General features: G+C 45.8%; 2 protein-coding genes across 2 annotated transcripts in view; one reads left to right on the top strand and one right to left on the bottom strand.

Moving 5' to 3' along the window:
* Positions 1 to 2490, top strand: part of DNM1L (dynamin 1 like) — a 45375-nt gene extending 42885 nt beyond the window's left edge. The window contains 4 exon segments of the mRNA XM_032473359.1: positions 1198 to 1374; positions 1532 to 1641; positions 1801 to 1960; positions 2239 to 2490. Coding sequence (XP_032329250.1) covers positions 1198 to 1374; positions 1532 to 1641; positions 1801 to 1960; positions 2239 to 2295 — 504 coding nt within the window. The 3' untranslated portion in view covers positions 2296 to 2490.
* Positions 2228 to 13905, bottom strand: YARS2 (tyrosyl-tRNA synthetase 2). The gene is made up of 5 exons (XM_032473361.1): positions 13043 to 13905; positions 12046 to 12213; positions 6507 to 6662; positions 6024 to 6194; positions 2228 to 5383 (listed from the first exon to the last, which is right to left on the bottom strand). Exons 1-5 carry the CDS (start codon positions 13822 to 13824, stop codon positions 5224 to 5226), a joined length of 1437 nt encoding a protein of 478 aa, XP_032329252.1. The 5' UTR covers positions 13825 to 13905; the 3' UTR covers positions 2228 to 5223.
* Between the last annotated feature and the right edge of the window lie 1017 nt (positions 13906 to 14922).

The following is a 14922-nucleotide window of genomic DNA, read 5'->3' as shown; positions in this document are numbered from 1 at the left end:
TGTGCTTCTGTTCAGCTCGCACTCGTCACCCGAAATACGTAGCTTAACACATGCCTCAAACGCTTCAGCAAATTTAGAACGGGGACTGTGAGAGTTTGAGACTGTTCTCAGACAGTTCTTAATAACCTTTTTAGGGGGAAAAAATTAAATAATCTCTGAATTATTCACTCACTCCTTATTTCTAGTTTTTCTGCCGTTTAGCTCCTTTCCCTATAGTCCAGATTTAAAGTGCCGAGTCCCAAATGAAACTTTCTTGCAGCCTACTGTGCTTAGAGCCTAAGAGAACCATCTGAATCACTGCTTAAGTTTTATTTCACTCATGGCATCACCCTGAATTTGCTCACTTTCCTTAAGATTTCATTTCAGGCATTTAAAAATTCAATTATTCATTTTAAAATTAATGTATAAATATACTGCTTGTATGCTGATATACCTCATCGTAAGTACATTTTAGAGACAAATTTCGGCCCGTGTTTTGATTCAGAATGGTACCCCAAAACATTTTCTAACAACTGCGTAACATTCTTTAATTAAATTTAGACAAGCACTTCCAGCAGATCCTTTCTCAAGGGTCCGGACGCTGAGGGAACTGGTGCTGTGTGTCACACTGCATTTTAGGGGCTTAAAGTCCCTGCCAGCCTGAGAGTCACGAGTGTTCTTGTTTCTTCTGTTAAAGGGTCCCTACATTTATCCTGTGGTGCTGACTACTAGGAACATAAACTGACTTGAGAAATGTATAAGCTCTTAGGTTTGGAGACACGAGCTCACAGAACGTTTGCAGAGATGACAGTTCACAGAGTTCACAGTTACTTAGAGGAAATAAGCTGACGTTTTCCCTCGTGCTTGTGATGAGCAGTCAGCCTTGTGTCAAAGGGCAGCTTATACTCCCCCACAACCTCGGGTGTTGAAGGGGTTTGAGAGAAATGTTTTGAGAAGTTGGCAGATAATAAAAAAGGGAATTTAAGTAACACTGGCTGAGGCTTGCAAACAATTCACAGTTGTTACTCAGACGCTCAGGAGCCCAGTTACACATGCCACCCACCATCCTTTCTGCCCCTGATGTCTCTCTGAGTAGACCAAACTCCAGGTGGGTATGGGTGTCTGTTCTCCTTGACTGCTGCCAAAGAAAATGAATTGTGTTTAGCTAACGTCAGCTTTGATATGTTCGGTATAGATTCTGGAACATGTTTTTTTCAGGCTGCATCTGGAGGTGGTGGGGTTGGAGATGGTGTTCAAGAACCAGCCACAGGCAACTGGAGAGGGATGCTGAAGACTTCAAAGGCTGAAGAGTTACTAGCTGAGGAAAAATCGAAACCAATCCCAATTATGCCGGCCAGCCCGCAGAAAGGCCACGCCGTGAACTTGCTGGATGTGGTAAGCTGCAGGGTGTGGTTGAGGATGGATAACCAGATTCTTAGGAGAACACTTCAAAAGACAGAAGGAGCTGAAGTCTCAAAAACTTACTGAATGTTGAATGTTTTTCATTTCAAAATGGCACAAAAGTTTTTTTTCTCCCCTTCACACCATTTAGCCAGTTCCTGTTGCAAGAAAACTGTCTGCCCGTGAACAGCGAGACTGTGAGGTTATTGAACGACTCATCAAATCCTATTTTCTTATTGTCAGAAAGAATATTCAAGACAGGTTAGTGCTGTGTCATGTAAATCACACACACACACAGAGATAGAACACTGATGCATGATCTCAGCCTCTGTTTCGACAATATAAGTATTTAAAAAATTTTTTTTACATTTAGGTTTTTATTCTAAATCCAATGGATTATCTGACTGTTTGGTTTTGCAGTGTGCCAAAGGCAGTGATGCATTTTTTGGTTAATCATGTGAAAGACACTCTTCAGAGTGAGTTAGTCGGACAGCTGTATAAATCATCTTTGTTGGATGATCTTCTGACGGAGTCTGAGGACATGGCACAGCGCAGGAAAGAAGCAGCTGATATGCTAAAGGTATTACCGTGAAGTTTTTTTTGGCTTTTCACACTTGGGTTGTAAGTATAAACATATGTTGTTTAAAACGCATTCTCATCCTTAGAGGAACTGTGAAGTCTCTGTATTTGCATGACATCCAGTCTTTTTTTTTTCTGTTGGCACTTGGTTAGATTCCAGTTTCAGAGAGGATGCTGATCAGTATAAATTCACCATATATCGAGATACTAGCCCATATCGATTCAGATTCTCTGATATTACAACTCAAGCATTTATAATTTTTATCATCTTTAATGCAGGCACTACAAGGAGCCAGTCAAATTATTGCTGAAATCCGAGAGACTCACCTTTGGTAAAGAGAACTATGTAATACCAACACTTGGCTGACTTGCTAGTGACTGCCTACTTGAGTAGAACTTTATTTATGAACTCCTCTGTGTTGCAATGGAATGGACCTGCTCACGTGAAGACTGGCTATCCACAGAAACTGTGCTCTGTATTGCAGAACAAATCATACATTTAATCCAAATAATAAATGGCTGTTTCTAAAATTTCCTGGTATATATAAAATACATCAAGTCTATCTTGTGACAGTTTCGTTTGAACTTAAAAGGAACTGTTAATAGTTGTAGCTGTACAAGCAGTTTGTCTGTGGATATAAGATGACCTGTGTACTCTGCTAGTAGTCCTAAAGCTGCTGCCATAGTCCTTCAAGAAGAATGCACCAGGACACCATTTCGTACGACTATAATGCATGCACTATGTATCAACGGATCTGGCTTTGAAAGAGGTGGGTTGACAAGTTACTCACGTAATCACCAGTCGACCTGTTCTTTGATTTAATTTTACTGAGCTGCTCTGCAGCCTCTGCTGTGTGAGAAGGTTGAATGGCCAAGAGGGTCTGTAACACTGACAGTGACTGGTATGCATAATGTGTAGCTACATAGTCCTTCCACTCCTGGGTCCACGCTGCCCTAGCGCATTAAAAGTTAAAGTATCTTTGATCTTACTTAAACGTGGAAGCATGAATTATGTCTGCCTGCATTAAAAACAACCATCTCTATTTTATTATCTAGTAAGACCTGGTAGCATCCATCCCCTTTTAATTTTGAGACATCCTAATACAGTCCCCTTGGTTTCCAAATACAATGGAAATAATCCGGACACATTTTTAAATTGGGGCACGCACACCACACTTCTAGACTCACGTAGAGGTGGAACTTAAACCAAACACTGCTGATTACCGGAGTGTCTCTTTCTGTAAGTGTGAGTTGGTAACAGTTACTCTTGCTTCACACCAAAATACTTTAGAATAGAATAGAGGTATGAAAATAATGGTGGAGCTTTATTATTTAAAGAAACACATCTGGACAGACACACATACTCCTAAAGGCTTTCAGGGGGTTGGGAGCGAGGTTTAGATCATACACACATTTTACTAAAATCCCCCAGATGATTCTTTGTATGGATTACACTAGATTTTAAGATAAACTATATGCTGCAGATATTAAACCTTTTAGAGTTATTCCGTTTATGAAGGGCTGCTGGCAGGAACAATGCGAGTACATCTGCTACCTTTAGTTACTGGTACCCATTTGACAGGCTCAGCAACTGATGTGAAACACAAAACACCAGAGTTAGCTGGGTATGACGTGGCACTGCTTTGAATGTGTCAGCAGTTCCACCTTCACAGAAAGCATGCTTCCAGATGTCAGCACACTTCACAATCACGCCGCCATCATTAAACACGTAGCCACCCGTGACTTCCTCATTCCAGGTAGACCAGATGACTACCGCTCCGTTACAGGTTTTCAAATTTGTAAGGGGGAGAACGCTTGTAATGCACCTTTCTCCAGAATATCAGACAAATTCCAAACTGAGTATGTTACCTGCTGTGGTGCCGCACCTGCTAGTACTACACACCTCGTACAAAGGAAAACAGGCAAGGCAGGAATGGAACGAGAAAACCTCCTTTTGTTGGCCCTCAAGCTGAGTGAAGTTCTGAAATGTAGAGACGATCTCTGACATTTATAATGGATACCTGTATGTTTCACTATGTAAATAAAATTGCTGGTATGAAGTGACATTAAAGTTTGTCAATAAATGAATTCTTCCTAACTTTGATCCCAGAAAATTTAGATAAACTACAGCTTTTTTAACATTTAAATCTACTTTGGAACACAGCAGCACACCTTATACTGTAAGAAAGTTTAGTGACTTTTTTCCTATTAGGTTTTCGTAACTGACTAAAGTATTACATCTCCGTCTTTGCATATGAAGACAGTGACTTGCTCCAAGCAACCTAGGTAGTAAGTCGCTGAATTGGAACTCTAAAGCCATGCTCTGCGGCCTGTGAGATTTTCCAGAATAGATGAGACTGTAAACAGCTTGCGTGTGTGTTTGTGTTTCACTTGATCCTCAGGGGAAATAGTACCTTGATTTTTCAATGTTGGAAAACAGGTCTGTAGGACCAGCTTGCCTAATGAACGTAGAGCTTAATTTAACTAAGTCTTGATTCCAGATCCTTTAAATCTGACCTGAAAACTTCCCTTACCAGAGTATCTTTTGGTATTCTCACATGATTATCCTCTGTTTTATCTTGTTGGTTACTTTTCAGTTCATCTCAAGCTGCAATCTACTTGGGGACAGATGTTTAAACTTAAAACTAACTTAAAAGTTTGTAAATTTATAAAATATCGCTACCTTTTTTTACTAAGTAAAAAAAAAGAATAAATTTAATCATATGGAAACACAGGCAAGAGACTGGAAAACTAAATTAGAAACTTTCTAAAAAGTCAAGTACTGATTTTTGTTCTTTTCTTCGAAAAGAAATCATTGCTACAGTAATTTCTAATGCCAACCATGGCTTCCTCTGACTCTTCCCCTTTTTTAAGGAGAACTGAATTTGCTTCCTAAACAACCAAAAAATCCAGTGAGATAAACACCTGATAAAGAAGTACCTCACTTCCTTACACTGCGGCGTCTACAGTGTCCTCCTCATCTTCAAAAGGGCAAGGACAGGACAAGAAAGACAACACACAGCTTTTCATGAAGAGATTCACCCTGGAAATCGTGCTTAATGTTTAAGGCTCAGGAAGTAGAAATCCCACTATTAAATAACAAACGTAACCACCCTGTATAAATTATGAGATTACTCACACTGTGAGGCTTAGAGTGTGCACTCCATTCTCTGTTGTTTGATTTGATTAAGTGACGGTATAAGTCCGTCCGTCTTGAGAATGAATAAATGACGGATACGTCTGAACCACCAGGAGGACTCCTCTTCACAGCTGAAGCCATTTTATAATGTAGACGTTCCTTTTCCCTATTTTAAGTAACGAAAGTCCATTCTTAAGAATATGTTGTCCAACAACTAGAACGCTCTCAGGGTTTGTTACTTGTCTGTGATTTATACTGACTCCTCCTTCTGTAATCATCCGATACCTAAAAACAGAAATGGTTAGTGGTCAGGTAAGTCTAACCACTGCTGACCTGTCCCAGTAACACAGACACATCACCTCATTTACATTTTAAAGGCTCTTCATCGGAAACTAGCACTGAATTGTTACCTTCGTAGTTACTAGATTCCACCTCCCCTTTAATGTTCTTCTGAAGGAGCAGGTTTAAGACGGTCAACTGATACTTTTAAATAAGGCAGGCAATCCCTCTGCTCCCCAAAATAAAGAGGATACAGACTGACTATGAGATGGCTTGTGTGACTCTCCTTGGGGCCTGTCCTTGGATGTTCTCAAACTGCCCGCCCCTGAGCTCACTGAACCCAGAGTATTTATACGTAGTGACCCCCTAAACACGAGCCTTTTCAACGCTAGAGGAAAAACCGACCAGGTTAGACTCAGAGTCCAGTGATACTAGACTTTACAGAAAATTTAAGGGATTTTCAGGATTAAGAAATCAGTTATTAAAAAAAAAAAGAAATCAGTTACTACTTTATTCTCAGACTAACCTAACTTCCACAAGGAATGCGATGCCATTATCAGGAAAACACCCTCTCTGGAAATACATGCTGTGAACTGTAACATTTAATGTTGAATGAAATGTGAACCTAAAAGTTAAATAACCTTACCCTCGGGGACCATCTGGGATGGCATTTGCTTTGCGACACGTGTCTAGGACGCTTGTTCCAGGGTCGAGAACTAATTCGGAAAATGAAGCTTCTTTAAACAACTCTTTTAACTCTTGATCTGACATGACCTCCAGTGCATCTATGCTGCTGTGATAAAGGGCTTGTGTACACCTGAAAAACACATTTTGAGAGCCACGGCCTGTGAGTGTTTGCTCAGATACGTGTTCTAACACCCGATAACCAACCACGAAGTTCCCGTTATGTCCCCGATGGAAAGTCTGCGACAGCAACACTTAGCCTGTCTGTGTAACTGACAAGCTCAGTTCGGGATAGTCTCTTCCCAGTAAACAGAGGCTATTCTAAAGCGATGAACGCTGACCATCCTTGGCAGAGGTAAAAGGGAACTCTGCAACAGCGTGGCCCCAAACGTCCCCAGCCTCTTAACTAAGCAACTCATCAAGCGTCCGCTACTGGAAGAGGCACCTTTTAGCCGAGTCCAGCCCTTCTTGCCCGTGGACGAGCTTTGTTACTTCGGCAGCAAGCCGTTTCTGAGGGCCCCGCTTCTCTGCCTCTTTGACATGGAGCTGCATTATATGGTCAATCTCTGGAAGGGGCAGAAAAGTAAAGAGCTTCAGGTACCTTGGGGACAAAAAAAAACCTGTTAGGTTTATACAACATACCTAGTTTTAATTTCCAGCTCCCGTTCCCTTTAAAGAACATCCGGCTTACTTTTAAATTTATTTTAAATTATGAAACATAACAAACATGCACGGATGTACCAAAAATAAGACAAAGTAATACATACACCATCCTGACTGAAGATGTTACTGTTCTGCCATCTTTGTTTCAGACCCTTTTTAAAAGTCACAAAGCAGCAGAGACACCGATGAAGACCCCAGCCCCATCATGTATATTCTCCTTCACCACTAATCTAAATTTGTGGGCACCCTTCCCACGCACACTTTTATATTTCTGTTTCCTGTGTATGCACCCAGAAATAAAACTATCGTGTAATTAAAAACTGAGAAGTATCCTCTTTTAAAAATCTTATCTTTGGTGAAAACCATAGGAAAGTACGCAAATCACAAACACAGCTTAATGAGTCATAAAGCAAACATCTGTGTAACTGTCACCTGTCGAAATACACAACGCTGCTCCCACCCAAGAAAGCCAGACGCCCCACCCTCACCCCCGCCAAGGTGACCACTCCTCTGACTTTCACGGGAATCACTTCCTCGTTTTTCCTTCTATGTTTGCCATCTCGGTATGCTTCCTTAGACAGCATCACTTAGTTAGTTCTGCCTTTTTTCAGACATACAAACAGAATCCACAGAATACATTTTTGTTTGGCTGCTTTGGCACATCACTGTGTTGGAGATTCACCCACGTTGCTGTGTGTGCAGCTGTCCAATGCAACACTCCATGCTGTGAATGTCTCAGAATGTATTTATTCTAGCCTGGGTGTCTGCATTCTCCCCACCCTGGGGCACTGGTTAACACTGCGACTATGACTAGTCCCACGTTCTTCTTGGTGCACATGTGCACTAACCTGTCAGGGGTGCGCCCAGGGAAGGGACTGACCAGCACAGGATGTGTGTGTATTCGACTTGAGTAGCACCGCCACGTATCTCTCCAAGTGGTTCTCTAAGTGTAGGGCACGTGCTTGACGTTAAGCGTTTGTCAGTGCGTCCCTTTCAAAGACATCCCTCCTGGACACGCACGCGGCCTGCTGTTACGACAGGGCTGACAGCAGCCAACTAGGTAAGGAACCAGACTGCCCCGACCAGTGAAGGGCCGCTTTTAGAAAGCCCTGGGACCAAGATAACTGACTGCTTGAGTGGCCCCACTCCTCCCTTCCCACGCCCTAATCCTTGCTCGTGTTTTAAATTAGCCAGTGAAGAGGGAGCCTGCAAAGCCCCAGGCAGTAACGGCAGAGCCCCAGGTCTGCGCTCCCTACCCCGCTCTCTGTCTTCAACCTCGCCATGTGGCCCTCAGACTATGTACCTTCTAGAAACTGTAATAAATCTTATTTTTTAAAGTTCCCTGATGATGGTTGCTGAGGTGCGTCCTGCAATCATTAGGACCACAAGGGCTGGTCCAGCCACGGTGTTGGCTCTGGGTGAAGAGATGTCTGGGGTGGGGGGGAGCACAGTATCGGCACGGGTGAGTGCCGGGCATTTCTAGCTGATGGCACCACTGTGGACAGGCTGAGGTCCCAAGACAGCTGGCAGTGGTGTAGCTGGCAGGACTGCACGACCGCCTTTCAGCTTTGAGTAGTTTACTAACTGGCTAACTCAGGGAGGTAACACCATCTGGGGGGCGGCAACGCGGGCTGGAGGGCCATCAAGCTGCGATTACGTCTGTTACATGTTGCCTCCACTGGGCATTGCCTGCGCTATCTGTCCCCAAATGCCCCTGCTGCCATAATTCAATGATCTCCGCAAAGCAGTGTGGTCAGCGATCAAGGCCACGTGGTCTAATGAAATGATCAGACCACTAATTAGAGGCCTTAACTGACTACTAATGTACACGAAGGTGCCCCACATCTCAGGGCTAAGAAGAGCTAACGAGGATGGACTGGATCCCAAGGTGAGGCTTTGGGCCAGAGGTGAGAGGAAAGGCTATTCCCACAGGTACACAGGAGGGAGACCTGCCCTGCGCGTGGTGGGTCACACTGGGGCTACACTTCCTAACCTGAGGGGTGGAACAGCCTGACAGCAGGGAACCCGGCACAGCGAAGGGCAAACACAGCCAAGGCCTGCTGTCCTTTGTCCCTCTAACTCAATGGGATGTCACGGGTCCAGTACCCATTGTGCTGTTGCTAAACAATGGACACACGTAAATGTCCTGATATCTCATGCTAGAGCCTGTAAGGCCCCGGAGGTGGGACACCAGCTCCGTGATGAGGGCAGAGCCCCTCTGGAAGCTTCCTGGGCACTGCTTAGTGCCACCGTGTGCCCAGACGCCAAGGCTCCAGTTCTGCACCCCCAAGGCCTCGGGCTTTCCCAAAGACCCTGTGCATCTTCTGCCGCTGGAGACAGACCGAAGTCCGGGGGTTGACTGGGACAGCCCGAAAACGGGGCAGCCACCTACAAAGAGGGCTCATGGGATGTCTTCCGCAAGCTTTTTCTGCTACCAACATGTAAGATCAAGACAACAGAGAAAATCAGGAAGAAAAAAACAGATCAGAAATCATGCCTTAACTGAAATTCCAACCTTCTGCAGAGATTCTGCACAGAAGGAAGGAAAGAAGGGAGCTGATTGGCTGTTGCAGGTTTTTGGAACCTAAATTGTCACTCATGGCTGCTGAAATGTGCCAACTGACCAACTGGTACCTCTAAAGATCCTAAAATCTACAGCCTTCTCTGAGATCCATCCATCCAGGCTATGTCTGTTTCTGCTGAGGTCCCCTTGGTTTTCCCTGGAATGGGCAGAACAAAGCAACATGCCTCGTGAGGCACCAAGGGGAAAGCTGCCAGTGTCACGGAGGCCTCTAGTGAGGACAAAGAGGGAGCAGAAAGGCAGGCAGAGGACCCCGGAGCCCCCCCTCTCCTCACCCGGACAGTCACCGCCGGGCCCTGTGCCCATCCTCCCATCACAGTGACTACTGCCAAGTGAATGCGAGACACGAGAAGAGGCCCGTCTCCTGCTGTGCAAAATGGGCATGGTTGATGGGTTTACTGTTTCCTACCCTTTCTATGACCAGAGTGACTCCAATGACTCCCTTTTCAGTCTAACCTTGAAGAAGCCCCATCTGATCCTGAGTCCAGAGAATTCTGTTTACAAGATGCTCCCTCTAACCACAGGCCAGTGTTCCTACACTTCACTTTTACTATCAAAACCACTCAAAAGGCACTGATGGGCACTGACGTGGAGTGAATTACTCACCGGTAAACCAGCCACCACACTCAGGTACAACACACGCTGGCCCTTGCATGTTCCAGAAGCAACACGTCCCTCATCTCTCACTGATTCTTTGCCTTAGACACACAGTCACACGCGAGTCTGTCACCTCCCACTGCGGCGAGGCGCAGCAGGACGCTTTGCGGGCTGCCTGGCAGGCAGCTCAACAAGCCTCACCCCTAGTCCCCCCTGGCCCCACACTCCGAGTCAGGGCTTGACCACATCCGACCATGCCTCCCCAGAGTCTCTGGACCAAACATAAGTCTCCTCGATTCCCTATGGGGTTTGGGGTGAAGCGCCTAGCTCCAAGGGCAGCCCCTGGAAGCCAGCTTTGGATCCTTCTGGGCTCTTTTAGAAAGAGAGGCCCTAACCAGCCCCCAGCTGATACTACCCCTTCGTGCCCTGGGCGGAGGATGCTTCTGCCAGAAGCTTGGCCCCGCTACTAACACCTCCTCGGTGGTGTGAAAATGGCATCTTAGGAGAGGACTCAGCTTGACGGCAAAGCTGTTCCTAATGACAGGAGGATGTGGCTTCCCTCATGCCCAAGAGCCCTGTGGGGCTGGCAGGGTGTTCCTGCTGCCTCCTCTTCTGGCTGGTTGGGGAGCCCCCTGGGACCTATGGTCTGAGATGCACAGGGAGCCAGTGTTCTTCACCAACGGCAGGAATGCAGCATCCCACCTGGTCTGAGGCACCTCTCCAGGTGAGGAAGGCAGTCCTGGCTGATCACCTGGCCCTTAGCATGCCAGAAAAAGCGGCCTTTCGCAGAGCCACATTTTCACAGACCCCTGGGCTATTGCTAATGGTCTTGCGGTTTGGTCTAGCCAATAGCTAAGGGACAGTTTTCTCATACGAGACAAGCCCACCTGGCCCAGGCATGGACGGGGCCCCCAGTTCCCATCACTGTTACCCACGTTTCCACTCACACTACCTGCTCTGTGCTGGAAGCCACTTTCAATAGTACCTCCGACTCCCTAAGCCCACCACTCTGCGCAGTACAGGCCCTTCCTAGGATCCTGAGAGCCCACATGACCGAGGGTCACCGAGGAATTCGTGTCTCAACAGCTTGGGCTCAAGTGAGGGGACTCCCTCTCTCCTCTGGCAGCAAAGTTGTGACAGACGATTGCATTCTCCGCTCTCAAACCGAACAATGGAGACTGGGGACATACCCCCGGGAGACCAGCCACACTCCCAAAAGCAGGTTGACTTTACTCCGCGGCCTCCTTCCCCGGAGGCCTTCATCAGACGTGCCTTCACCATCACTGATATTCACACAGGACTCCTTTGGGTGATGCCCACAAAGAACTCCTCTTCAAAACAGGTAAACTCCTTCCTTACTATATTTATTCTCATTCCCTTTAGATTAACAAACTTTACTGACTCTGACCCACTTTACCTCTGCAGACACTAAACACAGTATCTCTCCAATACAATATCCTTTAGAATTTCCATCTCAGCTACAGCCTTGGGCAACTGGCCTCACTGACCATCACTAGTCTCCTTAAAGAGACACTTTTATACTTTTGCTCAACAGTGGCTCTTAATGCTCGGCAGGAAAGTCTTACACATTTAAAAAATCTTAAGAATCATTCCTGGATTATTTTGATGATACAATTATGTCAAAAATATTTTCCAAAAAATGCACTTTCTTTGTTGCAAGTGTATTTCTCATTACCTTATATTATTCCAGGAGTTTGAGATACTGTGAATTAATGAGAAAATCATTTTTTAAAAGGATCTTCTTTTGTGTTAAAGAAAAGGAACTTTAGAGACAAAGGTAAAATAAGGGTTAGTGAAGTTTAAGATGAAAGGAGTGAAAAAACCAGAATATGCAAGCAATAATGTCCTAAGTACTTTGCTAGATGTAGATCACGAACTTGGCTTTAAGTTTTCTAGTACCCACAGTGGTTTTCTGCTTTAACGAAAAGTGTTTAATTTTAGAACAGTTAAAACTACAATGTTCTGGAATGTACTGGTTTATGCCTTAAATAGAACCTGAGTGAAAAAAAAAAAAAAAAAAAACCCAAAACTATGAAGGGATGATGGGTACAGACAGATTCAATGGCTCAAATTAAATCATGAGCTTATGAACTTAATTCTCAGCACACCATTAAGAACTCACCTTTCTACCAAATCATCTTGCTGCCTGACAAAAAACTGATACAGTTCAAATGGAGATGTCTTATCTCTGTTTAGCCAAACAGCATTGCCAGCAGACTTTCCCAGTTTTGCTCCAGTGGTACTTGTAATTAGAGGAACAGAGATTCCAAATACGTCTTCTCCAGTCAATCTGCGCACAAAGAAGAACTTCATTACATACGTCAAGGTCTGGTGCTGGTAGATTCTGCTCATCAGTCTTCCAATTTCAGTCTGGTCTCCAGCTCTAAGAACACTTACCTGACCTCCTAAACCTGGATTTTTGCTCCTCTTACTGCCTTCTCAACTCTCTATTTTGGCAGTTGTCATTCCGACCTGTAATTGAGCCAGTGGCTCTGGGCAAGTCAAGGGAAAGTGCTGAATAACTAGGCCCCAGAAATTTCTAAAGGCCTGGTGGGAAAAGGGGAGAAAACTGGGTAAAGGGCAAGTCAGGCAGAGACACCAAAGGAGGTGTTTTAAAGGGAATTTTTACGTGAGAAGCACATAAACTAATCCTGTAGTTCATCTTCCTCAGGAAAATGCCACTAAACTCTACATTATTTGCTAAATATTTAGTGTTGAAAAAATATTTTGAGATGCCAACCAATTCTTAACACTTAGCTTCACGTAAGGTGCCGAGCAAAAGCAGACTATTCGAGGAGGCCCAGTCACGTACTGGTATAAACAAAGAAAAGCAGTTTTTCAAATCAGAAACACAGAAAAAGCTTCGGAGAAGCAAACAGCTACAACCCGAATCCTGACTAGTGGTCTCTGTCCTGTGGCGGTCTAGAGTGTGGCCCACACCTAACACCATTAATTCAGCCCGAGTTGTCCTTAGCCAGTGATATCAATGCCATTACAGACCCTTAAATGCAGATAAACCCAGTAGGGCGTCACCCACAATCCCAGTAATACATCAGAAGCGAGTCGCGTGTGAACTGTCTAGCATTCCTGAGCATTCTTCCTGCTGTAAAGGTGCTTACTTGTGGATGAACTCATATCCGGACATGATGTTGCCCAGCTGATCAGATCCACCCAGCTGGACCCGGCATCCATACCGCTGGAACAGGTAGTAGAAATCATACGCCTGGAGGACCTGGTATAAAAACTCGGCCAAACTCATTCCTTCGGGGCTCTTGAGCCGGGTCTGCACGCTCAGCCGGCTCAGCAACGTGCCCATGCGGAAGTGGCCGCCCACCGCCGCTAGGAAGTCCACCAGGGGCTGCTTCTGGTACCAGTCGGCGTTGTCCAGCACCGTGAACGTGCCCCAGGCCCGCCCGTCGGCGAACAGCTGCTGGTGGTTAGCCGCCAGGGCCTGGAGCCCTCGGCGCAGGGCGCGCGCGTTGCTCCGCACGCGCTCCGCCGCCAGCGCCTCGCGCTCCTTGCTCCGGCCGCTCGGGTCTCCCAGGCGCGCGGTGGCGCCCCCAACCAGCGCGATCACGTTGTGGCCCGCTCGCTGGAAGTGAAACAGGCCCAAGAGCGCCAGAAGATGGCCCACGTGAAGCGAGTCGGCCGTGGGGTCGAAGCCGCAGTAGACGGTCTGGGGCACGGTGCCCGCCGTGCGGTGGTCAAAGAGCTCCGGGAGCTCGGTCTTCGTACCCCTCTCGGGGAAGAACTCCTTAAACAGACCGCGCGCCTTCTGCACCGCCAGCAACCCCTGCGCGCCCGAGTGGCTCTCACGCAGCCCCCGGGGCAGGACTCCTGACCGGCCCGGGGTACCAAACCTCCGGCCCCGGGAAATGCACCGCAACATGGGCGCCGCCATCTTACACGAAGGGGATGCTGGGATCTTGGAGGCCGGCCACACCCCTCAGGGCCCGCCTCCTCCAATTCCCACGGAATGTGCTTCGGCGTTTTTCTGCGCATGCCCGGCTGTGCGCTCTCCGCAAACTCAGTCGCGGAGTTTTGATCGTCTCGGTGGGGTTCCCGCTTAAAGTCCGGTCACCGTAACTTCCCTGAAACTTAATTTCCTCATCCTTCCATAACCTGGGCGTGTTTCTGATACTAGCGTCTAACTCGTTGGACTGTTGTGAGGATTAAGAATTAAGACACTTGGCACATAGCTTTCTAAAATGTTAGCTCTTTTTTTTTTTAATTGAATTATAGTCAGTTTACAACTGGTGTACAGCAGTTTTTCGGTCATACATGAACATACATATATTCATTCTGATATTCTTTTTCACCTTGAGCTACTATAAGATCTTGAATATACTTCCCTGTGCTATATAGTATAAGCTTGTTTATTCTCTATATACCTGTCAGTATCTGCAAGACTACTCCCAGTCTGTCCCTTCCCATCCCCCTCCCCCCAGCATCCACAGTTTCGTATTGTCTGTGAGTCTGTTTCTGTTTTATATTTAAGTTCATTTGTCTTTTTTTTTTTAAGATTCCACATATGAGTGACATACGGTATTTTTCTTTCTCTAAAATGTTAGCTTTTGTTTAAACTTTCACATACAAAAAATGTGATCCACAAGTTCTTTAAAGCCTTAGCTCTATGCAAAAACTTATTCATAGAGGTTGTGAGGGGTTAGAAATTGGTTTAAGGTCACGGAGAGATAGGGAGAGGCCAACAGTTCCGTTATTCTGATTCCCGAGTGGATGGGAACTACTCAGTCCCCAGTATTCATTAGCGGCTCCAGGAGGTGGCACTCTTGTCCAAGCTATAATGAGATAAAATTCATAGTAAATACAGAAAGCTCTGATTATTTATTTCAACTACAGGTAACCAAGCGGGACACAGATTTAGCACAAGTGGATTCAAATTAGTAATCACATTGCAACAGCAATAGGCAGGTGCTGTGAGTCCTCTGCTCATCAGTGACGGGGGTCTCGTTAGCAGTTGGCTGGCAGGGATCCAACT

This window comes from Camelus ferus, chromosome 34, assembly GCF_009834535.1.
Source record: "Camelus ferus isolate YT-003-E chromosome 34, BCGSAC_Cfer_1.0, whole genome shotgun sequence".
Classification (NCBI taxonomy): domain Eukaryota; kingdom Metazoa; phylum Chordata; class Mammalia; order Artiodactyla; family Camelidae; genus Camelus; species Camelus ferus.
Note: the sequence above shows the minus strand (reverse complement) of the source record. Positions and strands in the feature narration are given on the sequence as shown.

What these genes read in the sequence shown, in the direction of transcription:
- YARS2 (XM_032473361.1), bottom strand. Translation starts at nt 13,824, where the DNA reads ATGGCGGCGCCCATGTTGCGGTGCATTTCCCGGGGCCGGAGGTTTGGT. An exon ending in CAAGATGATTTGGTAGAAAG is followed by an intron (nt 6,663 to 12,045) that starts GTGAGTTCTTAA and finishes TTTGTCCCCAAG; the next exon opens with GTACCTGAAGCTCTTTACTT. An exon ending in GGGCTGGACTCGGCTAAAAG is followed by an intron (nt 6,195 to 6,506) that starts GTGCCTCTTCCA and finishes TGTGTTTTTCAG; the next exon opens with GTGTACACAAGCCCTTTATC.